The 19,607-nt window shown below is 37.6% G+C and overlaps 1 protein-coding gene across 2 annotated transcripts; it reads left to right on the top strand.

Annotated features, from left to right (window-relative positions):
- Positions 1–860: 860 nt before the first annotated feature.
- Positions 861–17,995, top strand: LOC136255574 (zinc finger protein 431-like). Of its 2 annotated transcripts, XM_066048379.1 has the most exons (6): positions 861–934; positions 2,917–2,995; positions 7,113–7,220; positions 8,018–8,298; positions 8,350–8,587; positions 16,828–17,048. In XM_066048379.1, the coding sequence occupies exons 1-6, from the start codon at positions 878–880 to the stop codon at positions 16,899–16,901; spliced, it is 837 nt and encodes a 278-aa protein (XP_065904451.1). In that variant the 5' UTR covers positions 861–877; the 3' UTR covers positions 16,902–17,048. The 2 variants fall into 2 exon arrangements, with proteins under 2 accessions (XP_065904451.1, XP_065904445.1); XM_066048373.1 differs by lacking the exons at positions 861–934; positions 2,917–2,995; positions 7,113–7,220; positions 8,018–8,298 and having other exon boundaries at positions 8,463–8,587; positions 16,828–17,995.
- The last annotated feature ends 1,612 nt before the right edge of the window (positions 17,996–19,607 follow it).

Raw genomic sequence — 19,607 nt, 5'->3', positions numbered from 1 at the left:
CATCTGGTGGTCTTCGAGTTCACATAAGAACTCATACAGGAGAGAAACCTTATAAATGTCAATACTGTCACAAAGCTTATAGTGATTATTCTACAATGAAACACCATCTTGGTAGTCATACGAAACTGAAACCATATTGATATCGCTCAGTACTGTCAGAAGTGTATGCAACCAGCTGTTTGCTAAAGAAGTATTTACTATAGGAGAGATTTATTGAAGCTCACCTGACTTAGATGAGTAGCTACCCAAGTAGTTTTTTTTAATACTTTTATACTGTATCATGAACTACAGCCGGAAAGTTTGGTGGGAGGAAAATTTGCTGAGGGAGTGGTGTTTTGCCAAACTAAAATCTGCCAAATCATTATTTTGTCCAATACAAATCTATTGCTCTACTGCATTTACCAAACTCTTTTCTCAGCCAAATTCTGTCGTAGCATTTGTCAAAGTTTCCTCCCACCAAACTTTCTGGCTATACAGTAATATTTTACATTGAGAAGTACAGATATGTTTGTTGCACTTATCGGAAACTAAAATTAATGTGTATGTAAATGTTTTTGCTAAATTAAGTAGCTGTATGTTTATGACCTGAACTGTACATTAGCCATGAGCTCAGTAGCTAGCTAGCTACCAGCACTGATACAACTGGGTGTGTAAGGGTGGGGGGTTTGCACTGAAGAGTTTCAAGAAATCTTTGCCCCTTGAAATTTACAGTTCTACAGGAACTAAACGCTCTGATATTATACTTCACTTAGCACCCGCCCACTCTTGAGCCAGTAAAAAATTATAAAATTAGCTCACAGATACCTGTGGTTGACTTCGCTTTAATTAAATAGACTCGTGGCGTAGCAACGTGCCCGCATGCAAGAATCTAATTATTATGTGTTGCAGTGAAACAGAGCGTACCACTATATTCATCCGGAGCAGGAGCACGAAGGTATTGCTGTGTAATTGTTGCACACTAGTAATATTATTAGATTAGATTAGATTATCAATTTTTGTCAAAGACATGGGTATTATCTAGACTTTTTCCCTCACCGCTTTTTCCAGGCAAACTGGCAGCCTGAATGAATGTACGAAGTGTAACTGAGATCCACATAATATTACATCATTCGCTCATTATATGACAAGTGCATGTTGTCACTGATGCGACTATATTACAGTCAGTGATATACTGTGTACTATATCCAATTATAATAACTCTGTGCAATAATTAAGAGGGCCTACGTAATAGTGGGGGAATGAAAGTTACACGGTGGAGTTTGTAGTCTCGTGCCCAGACCCCACCCACTGCGTTGTTGAATAGGGTCTGGTGACTTGCGCTATGTTTTTGGGCCCGCCGCCATATTGTTTACGCATTTGTATCCATAGCTGTAGTCGGCCATTTTCCTAGTTCCAGCCTATCAAATCGCGTTGTACCTGAATCAAGGCGTCCGATTGGTCAGAAAAGAAAAATGGCGTAGGGCCCAAAACTCCTGCGAATGTCACTAGACCCTATTCAACGCAGTGGGTGGGGTCTGGGCACGAGACTATGGAGTTTGCAGCCAATAGACTGGGCGAGCATGAATCTCATTCAAGGCGGAGTTACCCCTCCCCCTGGAACAATTTTAATTTATACTTCAGAAGTTGTGAGAGTGCTTTCAGGCGACATTTGCTATGATAGTACTGATCTAGTTTTTGAGTTATGTGACTGTTCTATTAGAGTGGTTGACTGCACTATTAGGCTGTCTCGATTCTTTGCATTGACCATTTAACTAGAAAGATGCACCCTCATTTACACCTTCTATGATTTTGTATGCTTAATGTGGGCAATTGTGAAACTAATGCTTTTGTTTCGAGTCCATTATCAGCCATGAAATGTACTAAAATCACAGCCTTTTTAGCACATGAATTGTAACAGAACAATGGACTTGAAGATGAAAATATAAGAAATTGCATTGTCCTAGCAACTGATGTTATGCTTGAGTCAAACATGTGTGTGTGTTTAAATACAAAACACTGACAGGAAATAATCAGATGATCTAACTATTCAAATATATAGTCGTGATATACAGTGGACAATAGTATGACAAGTTGAAGGTTTAAAGTTTACTTATACATGGTTATAATGGGCTGAGTATTGACAAAACAGCAGTCAGCAGAATTGCAGGTTTGTTTCAAACTATTAGTTCTGTTTTCATGTCAAAAAGGCAATTTTTAGAAAGTTAACTGCTCCAGCATGATTAGCAGCATTAAATTTTGTTTTGAAGAAGCTTGTGGCTCAGCTTGTATTAAAGAGTTGCAGGAAATGTTTTCACAACAGTTTCTGTTAAGAAGTAAGGCATCATTGTTCATTTCCTGCCACCTTACTCTCTGGATCTTAACCCAGTTGAGAATTTAAACATCCTCAAACGTTAAAATATACAACATCAAGTATATACTTGTGGAGAACTATGGTAACAAGTGATTGTAAACTATCACATGGTTCCCTAAACCATGCACCTCCTACAAACAAGACTCCTACCAATTCTTTTGAGCATATACTGTTAAACTACCAGCCAGCTGGTACAACACAGATTTTGTCATGTAAAAACATAAAAATGTACTGGTACTAGTTTTGAGTTTTTCAGTGCAAAATGTAGTCAGGCCAAAAGTATTCTTACAATGTTAACATAATACAGGTGCTGTTACAAGTTTTGTGTTTCCCACAAGTCACAGATAACACTGGGCTGACAACTGTTGTCCAAACCTCAAAGTTAGCTTGAGGTAAAGCTCACATTACTCAATTGCTTAAATGGTGCCCTGTAGCTATATGGCTGCCAAAGGCTTTGCTTTGTGTGTTGTGTGTGTGTTGTGTGTGTGTGTGTGTGCGTTTGTGTATGTGTATATACATATACGTGTGTAAGAGAACTTTCTCCCTACCAGAATTGTGTTTTATAGATATCGATGTTGAATTGCCGTACTGTGGAAAAAGAGCAGAAGAGAATGGATATCACTCCTTTTATTACCAAGTTGAAAGGTAGGAGTGTTAGAGATTTAGTGATCCATTGATCATTGATCGGTATCAATCAGATCAGTAATTTCATTAGTGATTGAGGCCGGGACATCAGTTAATATTGATGTTGTGTCAGTGTAATGCAATCCTTACATAGTATAGTCATAATAATATTACAAGTGTAAGAAAAATTTTTAGGAATTATGTATACAAGCTAGTAGGAATCAAAGGGGATCTGCAAATTTAATTCCTAGCTTGGCTAAAGTGGAGATTAAATTTGCAATTCAGGTGATGCTCTGAGGATTTTTATTGTAATGATTTCTACTAGCTTGTAAAGTTCCTAATTATTTCTAATGTTTGTTTGATATATTTTCTTGTACTGTAATTTAACTTCTATAACACTACATCAAAGATATAACACTACATCAAAGGAAAAAATGGCAACAGACATGAGGTTATACAATTGTACGATGAAATACTCACCCTATTACCAGCCATTTCATGTAGTTTTTGACTGTTCTGCCCATTACCAGGAGCTCATCCACTGTAGTGGTTCCAATAACTTTAAACCTCAAGTCCATATAAGGTAGTCATCCTATATTCACTGCTGTTCAGTGATTTGTTATATCATCACCTTTGAACTGTTTATGATACCGGTTGTTCATAATGGGTCAAAGTGTTTGTGTGCTATTTGTAAGCTGATAAAAAGTTTTTTTTGATATTATAACAATGCACCAAATCATCATTTTGTATACTATAGGAAACAGGCAACAGAACTTTATTGAAATTATGATTCTTTGAAGTAGCATTAACACTCTATGGCTGCTTGTTAACCACTAGCACTGTTAACATAACCAGGCACAGCCCAGACACTTAATGCTTTTCTCTATAAGGACATGTGGCAGCACTATGGCTGCAAAGGCATTTCACAATGGCCATGATTACACAGCCCTACATTGTACCTGAAGCACACAGCCAATCTGCTTAGCTAAAATAGCAGAGACATGGTGTGAAAATCACATTATTTTAACATACAAATTCATCATGTGATGAGCTACCATGAATCAACACCTAGCACTGTTGGGAAATTCAGTGGACTCAAAGGAGGACAAAGGTAATATAAGTTACTGTTTCTCTGATGTGTCCATTGCACATGTGTACTATGCCAAAAGGCACATGTCAGGCTGAAGCAATGTCTAACAATGAAAAGTTCAAGTCCATAGCTTTAGTCATTACTTAGTTATTTTTTGGAGGCACCAGTTAGTCAATCAAGTCAGTCTTAAGAAAATTCCACTAAATAAAAATGTAAATTTGTCTGTCTAATATTTTCTTTACTGTACACATAGTGTACTGTATGATGAACTGACAGTATGTCCTGTACACATGTCGAGCAGTGCAGGCTATGTAGCAAAAGTATCAAGCATTATGGCATTATGCCAGTGTAATGCGATGCTTTTCAAGATTTCTTTTTGATAAAAGCACTCAACATGGTACAACATTTGCCTATTTCATATTAGATACGGTGCCATTAAGATTACCAATCATATGATATCACGCTCAAAGAACCTGACAAGTAAAACAATAGAAAATATATTGCGAAGTCATAAAGTACTCAATAGTAAATATACTGAAATTTTGCATTGGCATAGACTGATGAGCAAGGGATGGTCATATCCAAAAGCTGATCAAGAGAGGTGTCCATCCAGGTCATTAGTTTGCGATGTTAAAAAGCATGGAGAGTCATGGAAAACCATAGATGTGCAATATTGGATTTTGCCTGTACTTTTGACACTGAAATAGTGGCTCCATTAGAAGTGTTTAAAAACAGTTTATTTACCACATATTGAAAGATATTTGCGCTTGTAAATTTGAAATACATTAATTTTATACAATTTCAACCAAAAAATGATATTTGAATGCACTTGTATGGTTTCCTGGTAGGCAAATTTTAAAGTTTCAACAATGATTTTGACGTGGCACTATGATTTAGTATATCTTACTCATATTCCACATAAAATTTGGTACTTTTATTGCAAATTGAACAATTTCATCAAAATTTGTTGCTTAGCTGCTCTACAAACAGCAAAACATGACCATTATTACTGCAAAGCATAATGCACTTTTTAAAAAGCATAATTGGCTACATATGCACACCTTTGCATGGTGGTAGAGAGTTGTGATAGCATGAACATCTGTGATTGTAGTATTATTTACTGCAGTGTGTTTCTTGAATGTAGCCCAAAGAGATGCAGTTCTCATACAACTTTGGTCATGTTACACTATTGCCACCATCACTGGCAAAGAGCAATGAAGTATAGAATTTGTGTCTGAATTGTCTTGGTCATGAAATATAGGTCATGCTAACTACACACATGTAGGGTATTCTCTGGCTACACAGGCTATGGCTGGATTGCTCTTAGGCACAGGGGTGGACGGCAGAGAAGGGAATTGACCCCTACATTGAAAAGTGGAGGGGCAGTGCCCCTCACTTTTCCAATGCCTAGTTGCTAAAGTAAAGCAACTATTGTAGTCATTAGCCTATTTACTTTGCCTTGATTTACTGGGTTTATGCTAAAGGTTATGCAAGGATGGAATACTGAATGAATCGGTGCTGGGAGTGCACGAGGTCAAGATACTCTAATAGAGCAGTCACCTAACTACTCTAATAGAACATTCAGTGGATCATCAAAAGTTGGTCCTGCTATGCAATTAATTCAGTGTCTCCATTAACACATGTAATCCAGTAGCATGAGTATATCTGAAATTCCTTCATTACTATAATTGTACAGTATCTTATATGATAGCCATTGCCATAATAATATCATAGGACTATCCTATTCAAGTACCATTTCAAATCCAATCTCAGAGTGTTCAAATCTCAAAATTTTTCCATTGAAGACATGCCCCCACACCCCCTTAGGATTGGCATGCTTTGCACACTAAGGTGCAGTTAATAATTTTAAAGCGTTTTGCAACTTACAGCCATCCCACATGTCTTTCCCCCCCACTTTTGAGTATTGTTCTCCCGCCCACCCGCCCGCCTGATGAGCATAGCTCATTAATTGCTGATGATACAGGATTGATTCTTTCGTTGTTGGATGTCACTCCAGTATACCACAGTAAATACAATGCACACATCATGGACTTACCATTGTCCTCCTTTTTGTCCCATTTCTTCTAACAGTGTAAGGTGTCGATTTGTGGTAGCACATTATTTCCTCTGCTGTCTTCCTTTTTCTGTAGTGACTGATTGATTGCATAGAAGCTTCTTGCACTGCTCTTCATTTTTAATGTTGTGTAATAGACTGAACGTAGCTGAAAATGAACCTTAATGGCTATCCCACTTCACTTTTTTTAGCAATTAATGGTTGGGGCATGCATTCAGATACAGAATATACTGTATGAGTAATCTAGTTCATGAAAACACACCAAAAGTGTGTGAAGTGTAAGGATTCGCTATAGTAAAGTTGGAAAAAATATTTTAAAGATTTTGGAGGTGTATGCTTTGATGTGCTACATTCTTTCTTTTGATGTGAGTTCATTGTCATAATTATGTTTAAATTTTTATTTGAAAACATTCAAAAATTTAGAAGGGTGCCAATACATATACCATTATGTGACCGGGCCTGTGAAAATAGTGCATGAAGGACACAGACTACACCCATCACACAACAGATCATATATACCTCAGTACTGGAATAGGATATTTGTGTTATGCAGCTTGAATTGTAAAGCCAAGTAAATGCTTAACAATGTGAGTTGAAAATTATAGCACTGGGTACCGAATCATTGTTGATGAAAGTTTAAGAAAATTTTATGTGTCCACGTGCCTCACTTATTAAATGGAACATGGAGCCCTCAGTCTTCATGCATAAAATAATATTGTGGTGAAAGCCTCGTGTCGATCTTGCAACTATTTTATCAGTGAGCTACGTGTGACTTGTTTTACTATGAAGAAACAATATTTTTGTGTATCTGTGTACAATCTTACCACGCAATGCCATGAATTTTAATTGACATTACATGTACTGCTGAATTGATAATGTGTATACATTTACGAAGTTAAAATGCATTAGTTTTTCTGATTTGTGCATAATTATACTCTTTGATTTTGAGTTCTGTATGCATGATTGTATTACAGACTTCAGTATAAGGATTACTCCACTGAAACAGGACACCATGAAGATGATGACATCAAAACTTCAGCAGTTTAGGAGCAACAATGACACCAACATTGATGGTGTGATCTGTAAGAATATACACTTCTGATATAACAAAATTTTATTTTAAAAGCATCTATGTATTTGAGTATGTGATTGCTCTGTTAGAATATCTTGATCTTAAAAGTAAAGGGGCTAAGCATCCTCTAAAGTGGAATGGCTTTTTTAGCCCCGTAGACTCCCTGCCGCTATGCCTATATGGCTTCTTATGAAAAACCAAAGAGTTGCAACACAAAAGCAATAGACCAATCAAAATTATGATTTGCTGTTGCACCAATCAAATTAGCTACTAGTGCTAAATTTTCTCGCATACCTCAATTAGTTATCAAAGCACAAACTTAATAATAAAATGGGATCTGACCAAAGAGGAGATAATGAGAAAACTACGAAATACTCAATCCATATACTTTAATAAACCAGTCATAATTTATATTCTATTAATTATAATACATTATTTTAATGTTGCCTGGTTAGATGTAGAGCGATAAAATTAACTGGCCTGTGGTTTAGAGCTTGGATTTACAACTACTAAAATACATGATATCAAATGAATGTGGTGGCTAAGAAATGGTTGCAGTGTTATTACGTATTTATTGACATTTGCTTCACTGTTACCATTTATTGGCCGCTACTCTTTCTGACATATACGCAACTGGGATTTTTACTGATATCCTGCTGAACTCTACAAAATTTGTGCTTAATTTGAATCTTCAGAAGTCACCTATGACAGAATACTCTAGTTTAAAAGTTAGAGTGCTACATGGTTGACATTAATCAGCAAGACATCATTGTCGTAAGAGTATGTATGGTAATATTTTGTTTCTAGTTTGTGATGATTGTGATAAATCATACCATGGTGACTGTCCAGTACATGGTCCTCTAATACCATTGGATGAATCCTGGGGGTGGGACCAAGACTCAAAATCCTTTACCAGTGTACCAGTACCACTACAAGTTACAGTGAAGATGTCCTCCATTATGAATGCTGGCAAGGGAGTGTTTGCCAAAGAGTTTATACCCAGAAGGACTAGGATTGGTCCGTACAAGGGAGAAGTGGTACAGAAAGAAGATTTAACTGATGAAACTGATACAAGTTACTTCTGGGAGGTGATATTGTGATATTATATGTTGTGTTATTGATGGTATGTATTGTTTTAGGTTCAGAATGGTACAACAGAATTTTACTACATTGATGCCAAGAATGAGGAACATGCTAGTTGGTTGAGATTTATTAATTGTGCTAGAAATGAAGAAGAACAGAATTTATTATCATTCCAATACCAGGGTAATATTTACTGCTACACCATTAAGGATATTCTACCAGGCACAGAACTATTAGTATGGTATGGTGAGCAGTATGTTAAACTATTGGGACTAACAGTGGACTATGTGTTTGGTAAGGATAAACATACAGTGGTATTTGAGCATTGCATGAGAGTGCATTAAGATAATCAAAAGTTTCAATAAACAAAGCTCATTCATTTATATACAGAGCCTTGTTCAACAATTGCCCTAGTAGAACGCACACTTTAGATAAAATGCTCCAATAGAACAGTCATTGCTGTTGCTCGGATAACGGAATGTTTGGTTAATTGATGGTCAGATAATGGAGGAACCACTGTGTTGCTGATATCAGTATTGATATTAATATCTAATCCAAAACAGCCAAGGTGTAAAAAAACAGTGCGGCCCTCAAAAAGGCTATGGTGAAAAAAGATGTGAAATCCAAGGTGGCGGCCAAGAAATGGCTGTGATGGTAGGTTAATGGTAAAAATTTTAATAACGACAATTCAGGTGAATGTTTGTGCCGCTTGGTCTTGGCACAAAATTCACCTAAATTTCTGTTATTAAAATTTTTACCATTAACCTACCATCACAGCCATTTCTTGGCCGCCACCTTGGATTTCACATCTTTTTTCACCATAGCCTTTTTGAGGGCCGCACTGTTATTTTACAGCTTGGCTGTTTTGGATTAGATTTCATTTCTTTTTGCATTTGTATACCCCAAAGTCGGCCTATGGCTGGCTTTGGGACTTTTTTAACCGTCTTTTTTTCTTTACCACAGGAAGAAGAAAAGATGAAGCAGATGTACTTTAAATATTTCTGATTTTATCAGTAAATGTACAAATTATATTTAAATAATACATTTATTTATTTATTACAGAATTCTTCATGGTGGTTGAACACTCTACAAGGTGACTTCTTCTAGCTGCCCTCTCTACAGGGTGAATTGTTTGTAGCTGAACTATCTACAAGGTAACTTCTTCTAGCTGATCTCTCTACAGGGTGATTTGTTTGTAGCTGAATTCTGTGCAGGTGATTTGTTTGCAGCTGAGCTCTTTACAGAATGGTTTCTTTGTAGCTGAACTCTCTACAAGGTAACTTCTTCTAACTGATCTTTCTACAGGGCAATTTGTTTGTGGCTGAATTTTCTACAGGGTGATTTCTTTGTAGCTGAACTCTCTACATGGTGGTTTCTTTGTAGTTGAACTCTCTACAAGGTAATTTCTTCTAGCTGATCTCTCTACAGGGAGATTTGTTTGCAGCTGAACTCTCTACATGATGGTTTCTTTGTAGCTGAACTCTCCACAAGGTAACTTCTTCTAGCTGATCTTTCTACAGGGTGATTTGTTTGTAGCTGAACTCTCTACAAGGTAACTTCTTCTAGCTGATCTCTCTACAGGGAGATTTGTTTGTAGCTGAACTCTCTACAGGTGATTTGTTTGCAGCTGAACTCTCTACATGATGGTTTCTTTGTAGCTGAACTCTCCACAAGGTAACTTCTTCTAGCTGATCTCTCTACAGGGAGATTTGTTTGTAGCTGAACTCTCTACAGATGATTTGTTTGCAGCTGAACTCTCTACATGATGGTTTCTCTGTAGCTGAACTCTCTACAAGGTAACTGATGTCTCTACACGGTCACTAGTTTGTAGCTGAACTCTCTACATGGTGGTTTTTTTGTACCTAAACTCTCTACAAGGTGACTTCTTCTAGCTGATCTTTCTAGAGGGTGATTTGTTTGTAGCTGAACTCTCTACAAGGAAACTTCTTCTAGCTGATCTCTCTACAGGGAGATTTGTTTGTAGCCGAACTCTCTACAGGTGATTTCTTTGCAGCTGAACTCTCCACATGGTGGTTTCTTTGTAGCTGAACTCTCTACAAGGTAATTTCTTCTAGCTGCATCTCTCTACAGGGAGTTTTGTTTGTAGCTGAACTCTCTACAGGTGATTTGTTTGCAGCTGAATTCTCTACATGATGGTTTCTTTGTAGCTGAACTCTCCACAAGGTAACTTCTTCTAGCTGCTCTTTCTACAGGGAGATTTGTTTATAGCTGAACTCTCTACAAGTGATTTGTTTGCAGCTGAAATCTCTACATGATGGTTTCTTTGTAGCTGAAGTCTCTACAAGGTAACTGATGTCTCTACAAGGTCACTAGTTTGTAGCTGAACTCTCTACATGGTGGTTTCTTTGTAACTGAGCTCTCTACAAGGTGGCTTCTTCTAGCTGATCTTTCTAGAGGGTGATTTGTTTGTAGCTGAACTCTCTACAAGGAAACTTCTTCTAGCTGATCTCTCTACAGGAAGATTTGTTTGTAGCTGAACTCTCTACAGGTGATTTCTTTGCAGCCGAACTCTCTACATGATGGTTTCTTTGTAGGTGAACTCTCTACAAGGTAATTTCTTTTAGCTGATGTCTCTTCAAGGTCACTAGTTTGTAGCTGAACTCTCTACAAGGTAACTCTTTCTAGCTGGATCTTTCTACAGGGAGATTTGTTTGTAACTGAACTCTCTACAGGTGATTTGTTTGCCGCTGAACTCTCTACATGATGGTTTCTTTGTAGCTGAACTCTGTACAAGGTGACTCCTTCTAGCTGATCTCTGTACAGGGCGATTTGTTTGTAGCTGAACTCTCTACATGATGGTTTCTTTGTAGCTGAATCCTCTATACAAGGTAATTTCTTCTATTGATCTCTCTACAGGGCGATTTGTTTGTAGCTGAACTCTCTACGTGGTAGTTTCTTTGTAGCTGAACTCTACAAGGTGATTTCTTCTAGCTGAACTATCTCTTTCCATAGTTGCATGAACTCCCTACAAGGTAACTTCTTCTAGCTGATCTCTCTACAGGATGAATTGTTTGTAGCTGATCTCTCTACAGGGTAACTTGTTTGTAGCTGATCTCTATACAGGTTACTTGTTTCTAGCTGATCTTTTGAATTCTCTTCAGGGTGACTGCTCTATTAGGATGACTGCTCTATTAGAGTATCTCGATCTCCCACTTGCTGCACCAAGTTGGATTTCGTGTTATAACTCCGTAGCTTTAAGTCTGATTCTTCTACACCATTGAAGAGCCTTTCTAAGATGATTATTCCATCTATACAGCGATTTTCAAAGCATTACCCCAAGCGGTTTATCTGGTAGGCATAGCTAATCTCCATTGCATAATTGTTACACACTGTTGGTTTTTTCGTTGTATCTTCCTGGTTTTTAGCTCGATTTCTTTCAAACCACAAAAGGTGTGAAGTTCAATAGGTAATCTATTCACCCACCGATTTTCAGCTTCTTCCCATACGCGGTTTACCCTGTAGGCGTGACAACATATTGGTGTTATTGTTCGTGAATAATTGCTCATAACTCTTTTCTTGTTTATCGTATTCTAGCCAAAGTTGGTACAGAGATGTGCCTTTATACCCCCCTTCAGTGTGCCAAATTTCAAGGCAATCGGATAATGTGTTCACGTTTTATAGCAGTTTCTGTAAGTGTGCGAAAAGAGGAAGAAAAATAAGAAGGAAAAAACGAAGAAACTAAGCCAATTTTTGAAGTCGCATATCTCGGGAACGCTTGAAGCGATTTCACTCAAATTTGGAATGTGGAGTGCTGAATGTGGAGGGAGTGTCCTGTCATGCTGCAGGTGGTCCCCCGCCGCAAGTGGTCCGTCTGGACCAACTACAGCGCCTCAAGTAGTCCAGCCGGACCATGTAAATTGCTGTAGATGGTCTGCCCTGCTGCAGCTGGTACCCCCAATGAAATCTCCACTATCAGCTTCCCAGTCAGTACTAGCTCAACGTCTTGATCAAAACGCACTGCCCTCCACGAAATACGAGTCCTCAAGTGACTCCTGAGGTAGTGAAGCGAAATTTGAGTAATGCATGACGTATTCTTAAACATATAATTCTGAAGATTGCATTGTTTTGCATTTGCACACGGCTTTTAATTCGTGTAACGCGTTGTGGGCACCGCGGTGTCCCTTTCGATCCCCCTTTCAAAAATACTAACAAAACATACTCTAATAGAGCAGTCAGTAAAATCCTTAAATAGAACAGTCATCACTATGACATGGCTTAGTGTCATGCAGTAGTCATCCACATACAGTTGCCAGCAGTATGTGACAGGATAACACTAAGATGCATCTCCGGAAGAAGCTACAAATAAAGCTTCTGGGCACCCCCATCACGGCTTCGGTGTAACTTGTCACGAGTGCTCAATTTACCATCTCCACTAGTTACCAGAGGCCATATGACACACCAACTGAACAGTTGGCTATAGTTTTCTCAGTTCTATAATAAAGCATGATTTAATCTCTATACTCTAATTTAGGCTGGAGTATGGGTTAGACAGCTGTTCTATACCAATGGTGAAAACCATTAATTCACTTGGATATATATATAGGCTAGGTCAGTGATCGGAAACTACTAGCTGCATGTTTCACGTCTCATACACAGCTTCAATAGCTATAATATTATATAGACAATATTTTTTTTGAAAATGCCAGCATGCAGTGCCATGCTCTCGGGCTCGCATGCACTAAAATGTCAGTTTCATCAAAAATGGTATAGCTATAGCTACCGGCAGGCTATAGCTGAAGGGTTCTATTCTAGTCTTAGTGAGTAAACTTTAAACTCTCCATTAATGATACTAGAACTAATGCAGTATGGTGACCTTAAGTGCATGGTTCTTACTAGCCAATAAGTTAGTAAACTTATAGTGTGAGACGTAATAGTTTAATTGAATCACCCCCACAACGGTTTTATACCAGCCATATCTTATACCTTATTTACTTGGTTAAACACTACAGCATTTATTACCTCAGTTTCAAAAATCGATGTGGTGGCTATTCAAACTTAACCACCTCTTGATGTTCAAAAAAATGTTTAAATTTTGAGCATAATAGGCTGGATTTTTGAGCACTGCTCAAATGCATAATAGGCTATTTTCAAAGCATATTAGCTCAAGCCTAGCAGAGAATAACCAAAGCTAATGCAAAAAGGCTGTCTTTCTGGTAATGAGCCTAAGCACAGTAAGCAGCATGCATGTATAAACAAAACTTTGCTAGTTGAAAATAAGAAATCATTTGTCCAGTTATGTACAGTAGATTCTCCATTTTAAAACCTGTTATTCACTTAAAACTTAGGTGCTTTTCAGTCACTTGGAGCAACTGATTGTGACAACCAGCAGGGATTAACATTTTAGGACTTACTTATGTAGAAAATCAGGTACAATTACAGCAGATATACTGTATACTTAGTAATGGTACTTAGCAGTTGTCAACAGACTTGTGTGTGTGTGTGTGGAGTCAGTAGAGGTCACTGATAAAGACAAACTGATTCAAAGTTGCAGGGCTCTAAAAGAGTATACATGCAACATAAAATAATATTATTAATTAAGTGTGAGTAAGTTAGTTATTGATCACATGATCATTACAAACAATTTTCCTTGAAAACGATATCTGGTATCTTTATTGCTTGATATTATGACATTCTCTTCTTGTGAATTATACTTCTTGACTGTACAGGATATGGTCAGTAGCTGTAAAGAGCTCAAGTACTTTAATTATAGATGGTGAAATTGCAGTTCCAGTTTACAACTGCTACATAGTTATTGATTCAGATGGCACTGACCTTCCTGTTGACTGAATGACTACAATATCAGCTTATTGTGGACTGCATTATAGTGTTGTGCATGAGATCAGTGAAGGTGTTACTGTACTTGTATGAAAATCCGGCTCCTAATTTAGTCATGCTTCATGTCAGTGACATAAGATTACCTTTCCAAGAACCTCTTATAATTGCGTTTACGTGATGTGTATTAAGCCATTATACTTCTCATCATCATTTAGATAGCACTGTAGCTGTAATGCGTGGGTGTGGGTACATTATATGCTCAGGAATCACAACCGATATACCTTCAGTAGCCTCTTGCTCTGCCAGTGGATTGTGCCAGTCAACTTCAATACTGTGAACACTATAATAGTTAGCTACTAATAATAGTAATACTAATAATAGTATCAGCTAAAGTTTTGTTATTATGTCATTTATATGTAATTTATCTTGTCGGAATTAAGCTGCAAGTTTAATTGTGCAGTGGAACCTCTCTATTACGGACATTGTGGGACCCAAAATTTTTGGCCACTTTTTGCTATAATCTAGAGGTTTTCCTTTTTCAGAGGTAAAAATGTATTGACCACGAGACTGGTTGGGACCAAAATGCTTGTCCTTATTTATGGTGGTTTTTTCTATTGTGTCCTTATTAATTTGGGGAGTTTGTTAAGAGAGGTTCCACTGTATAGCTAGCTATAGTGTTTTTACCCCTAATGTTTACAGCAGCTGATCCAGGGTTTATCAAAGGGGGTGCACCAGTATATGGAGTAGCGATCTGTGCCCCCCAGAAGCTAAAGCGTTTTGCAGGACAAAATATCTTGAATGGTTTAGATCATACTGCTTTTTATGTGGACTACATTGATCAAGAGTTGTATAGAGTGACACTTATTCCAGCAGGTTATTATTATAGACCTAAAGAATGACATATCCAAGATCGCATGCATTTCATTTGCAAGATATCCTTAGCAGGCTAAATGTACCAATGCAACTGTAGATGTTAGGTGACTGTTCTATTAGAGTATTGACTGACTGCTCTATTAGAGTATTTCAATCTTGTATAACTGACACGTGCGCATACTAGTAATTATAAGCCCACACAGCCACAGTGGAACAGGAAGCTAGATCGGCACAGTGGAGCACTTTGTGCCTGGCCCTATACGTCTTCTTAAAGATCTATTATTGAGTCTATGATAAAGCCAGTGGGGGACCACTTGTGGCGGCGTAAGTTGTCCGGGGGAACAAGTTGCAGTGCTGCAAGTAGTCCGGGGGGACCAAGTATGGTTGCTGCAACTGGTCCGGGGGGACCAATTTTGGGGGGACCGGTTGTAGCATGACAGTCCACAGCAAAAATCATCTTGTTTCATCAAGGCAGCACAGAGCTACGGAGGTGCGAAAATTGCGTTTTCTTTCTTCCTGTCAATATACTTACGGGTGTTGCGCGCCGGCTTCTTGGGCTGCATGGCACACTACCGTGTGTCTTGATATCAGTGAGTGTAGGGCATAGGATAAGCTAATTTGAAATGTGTGTCCTTGATTTCTAATAATTTGTCCTTGATTCTCAGTTTGCTGCTTTTAATCTGAGTCAGATGATGAATATGATGAAATTGTATTAAAGCTCTTGCCATATTAATACATTGTCACATGGTTTCTCACATTAAAGTGTATACTTTTTAATGAAAAGAAGCATATATATATATACATATATATGTAGCACAGGAAAGAGTTAGCACAGAATGATCCTAAGGTGACTAAGTACAATAGTGGTCATATTCCTCAAATGCAATTTTGGAAACTCACCCATATGGGTGCATTGTTGATTCACAGAAAAATGCATTTTACTATTTAAAGCATTGTAACTCACCAGCCCTGGCAGCTACACAATGGATATTTCACCAATGATGGAGCAATTTGTGGCCTTTAAGAGCATCTGGTGACCACAAACTTTTGTACCATTTTGGGTAGGTTTTTCACCAGTGTTGTTGTATCACGAGATCTCAAAAGGCGTGGAGGGTGGGTTGGGCAAAAAATAGACTACAAATTGAATGAGGATGGTAACCAGACCACATGCAGTGGCATGAAATAGGCTGAAATCTCATTAACAAGGCATATATCACAATTCAGCTCCCCACTCATCTGTCCAGAGTATTTGAATCCTCTAAAGTATGGTACAGATGTCTGGTATGGTTATACAGGCTGCCAGAGAACTGTCTACCAAAAGCAGGCCCAACAAGTTAAAGGCAAGTTTGTGTTAGCCTGATAATACAGCAACTTCGTGCTGGTGTTATCTCAGCTTAGACTTTTTGCACAAATTGGTTGATTGTGCTAAACCCAGTCAGATATTTATTTAATATCACCTTAGCCAGCAACCGAGACATGAGTTGTTGTTATTATTATTATTATTAACACTTTACAATGACCAGCACTGAAGGTCTACAACAGCAACATGTGCTGCAGCCTTAGGATTACCTAACCTAATTTCAAGGACTTAGACTTAATGACTTATAGTATTATACTCATCATCCTAATAAGTAACACAACAATATAACAAACATTTTGAGACCAAGAATTTTTTATATACATGTATGCGTGTTAAGGATCCTTCTTTTAGAGGTTAAAATGTAATAGTCACACCTGTCAGTACAAAGATTTTACTGATGTATCTATTTTTAGGTTTCACTGTATATGGTTTAAATTGCTACAAGCTAATATTTTTAAGAATAAATTGATGTATAGTACACTATTTGGTGCATATTTGCTTGTAGATTCCTACTACACTGTCTGCTCAAGCCCTCAAGAAGTTTCCAATTCTTCATCAGACACCAATACCAGCTGGTGATAGTGAACACTTCCAATGTGAATTCTGTGACAAATCTTTTACACACAATGAAGATCTACAGGAACACTTACAAACTCATAGCAGAGATGATCCTTATGGCAGCAGCTCTTGCAGTGAAGAAATTGTGGGACAAGATAGTCTGAAGACACATGTAAAACCTCGCACTGAGGAAAATCCCCATCTGTGTCAGTATTGCGGTAAATCATTTAAGGGAAATAGATATCTGAAACGTCATTTATTAATTCACACTGGAGAGAAGCCTCACCAGTGTCCGTATTGCAAAAAGAAATTTAGAGAAAATCTACGTCGTCATATTAGAACTCATACAGGGGAGAAACCATACCACTGCCAACAGTGCAGTAAATCATTTAAAGGAAAGGATAAACTGAAACATCATTTATTACTTCATACTGGAGAGAAGCCTTACCAATGTCAGTATTGCCGTAAATTGTTTCGAGACCAAGGAAATCTACGTCGTCATACAAGAATACATACAGGAGAAAAGCCATACAAGTGTCAGCATTGCAGTAGATTGTTTCAAGATCAAAGCAATCTACGTCGTCATATAAGAACACATACACGAGAGAAGCCATACAAGTGCCAACATTGCGGTAAATCGTTTAATGAGAAATGTAAGCTAAAATATCATTTGTCAATTCATAATGGACAGAAGCCAGAACAACATCGACAATGCATTAAATTCCACCAATGTCAGTACTGCAGTAAATCATTTAAGCAAAAGGCAAACTTACAATGTCACTTGTTAGTTCATACCGGAAAGAAGCCATACAAATGTCAATGTTGCGGTAAATTGTTTGGAGACTACAGTAATCTACACCGTCATGTAAGAATCCATACAGGGGAGAAGCCATATTCCTGTCAGGAGTGCAGTAAATCATTTAATGAAAGAAACAAACTGAAACGTCATTTGCTAATGATTCATACTAAACAAAACTAATTGCAGTATCAAAACATTAGTGAATCAATTGCAGACAAGTTGTGCATTCCTGGGCACGTGGGCACATATAATTCACCTACTTTTTAAAGCTATATGTATAATTAATAAACAACAGCAAAATTATGTCCTTTTGCTAAGCACATGTGTTTAATTTAATTGTACTTGCATTAATTTGTAAAATTATAGTGGGTGGATAAAATGCATTGCCATGACATCATGCAGTCACTGAAGTTTATTGGTGTGTTCAGCTCTTTAATAACTACTCTAACATGAGTGTGTTTCTAAATGAAACATTTGGGAGCCAATTTATATAATCAGTTGTTAAAAGTTATCACTGTATTGTAGAAACCTGATCGATTAGCCAGTTATTCAGTGAAAGTGAACAGCACAACAAGACAGACATCGCTGATACTAATACATGTTGTGTTAGTAGTTTCTTTGTACCCATTTTCTTTCTGCTGACAGCAGAAGGTGTTGATTCTCAGTAGTGCACCAATGTTAGGATAAAATGAAACAGGCCTCCAACAGTTGAAGTAAGTGGATCGATTCCATCATGTATTGCTTTCCATGTGTGGCAGGCAAAACTTAGCCTCAAACTATAATACAAATTCAACCAAACTTGGTATCATATAGACAGTAGTACTGCACAGTAGGGATCATTAAAGTCTGTGCCTTCTCACTGATCATGAGAAAAAGATTACCAGCTGCAGAAAGTCAGAAACTAGCCTAACAATGTCTTAATGGCATGCGGTATTGATTAGGTGTATGTCAAGCCCAAGTGTCTTTAGTGCATGCAAAACATTACAGGCTGCCACAGAATTGTGATTTTCTTCTGATTGACTGATTGGCCTCAGACAAGCATATCTCAATAATTGCTAAGGCTACAGGCTTGATTTTTTGTTAGATGTCACTTCAGCCTGGCATGCCACAGTACAAATACTTTGCACACATCATGAACTTACCTTTGTGTTCCATTTCTTTTCACTGACAGTACAACATGTTGAAGTATTATATATAACGCTAGCAGATCATAGCACTATAATTATGTATATACACATTCTCTGTCTGTATAGCTGTGTAATGTGGAGAACATTGTCAAATACTTCAAAGTGGCTAGCAAAGTATATGTAACAATGATTAGCATAGGGGCTTTCTGTTTTCATGCCACCATAATTATTATAGTTTCATAGTAGGGACAAGAGTTAATAATAGTGGAGTCTAACATAATACAGAGTCTATAGGCATGCTCAAAATTTTCCCCAAAATACTTTCAGGAATTTCCCAAAAGTTTCACCTATTATGCTCTTCAGTGTTACCATTATGCTCCTAGCCAGTAGGTTAGCAGCATTTCTTACAATAATCTTGGAACATTTCAATCAGTGAATGCTCTATTAGAGTATTTCACTAGAAATTAAGTGACTGTTCTATTAGAGAGTATGAATCTAAGTTATGATTTTGAGTGTCCTATTACAATTCCACTGACTGCGTTATTGATCTGTTTGGAATTAAGCTCCATAGTTTAAATATCCACCTAATATGCTAGCATTATGCCGGCACAGCACTCCAACCTATTATGCATTGCTGGCAGGCCTAACAGAGCCTCTACAAAATATTTTGAGTGAGGAGATTCCTCTGTAAAACTTTGTGATTTTTAGTACATTCTATATGTGAATTAATCATCACATTTCTTTGCTCTGCTAGTATGCACTTGTTAACATGTTTGAGAGAATCCCTTTGAATCACTTAAA

This window comes from Dysidea avara, chromosome 1 (genome assembly GCF_963678975.1).
Source record: "Dysidea avara chromosome 1, odDysAvar1.4, whole genome shotgun sequence".
Lineage (NCBI taxonomy): Eukaryota > Metazoa > Porifera > Demospongiae > Dictyoceratida > Dysideidae > Dysidea > Dysidea avara.
This window is presented reverse-complemented; position numbering and strand designations above follow the sequence as displayed.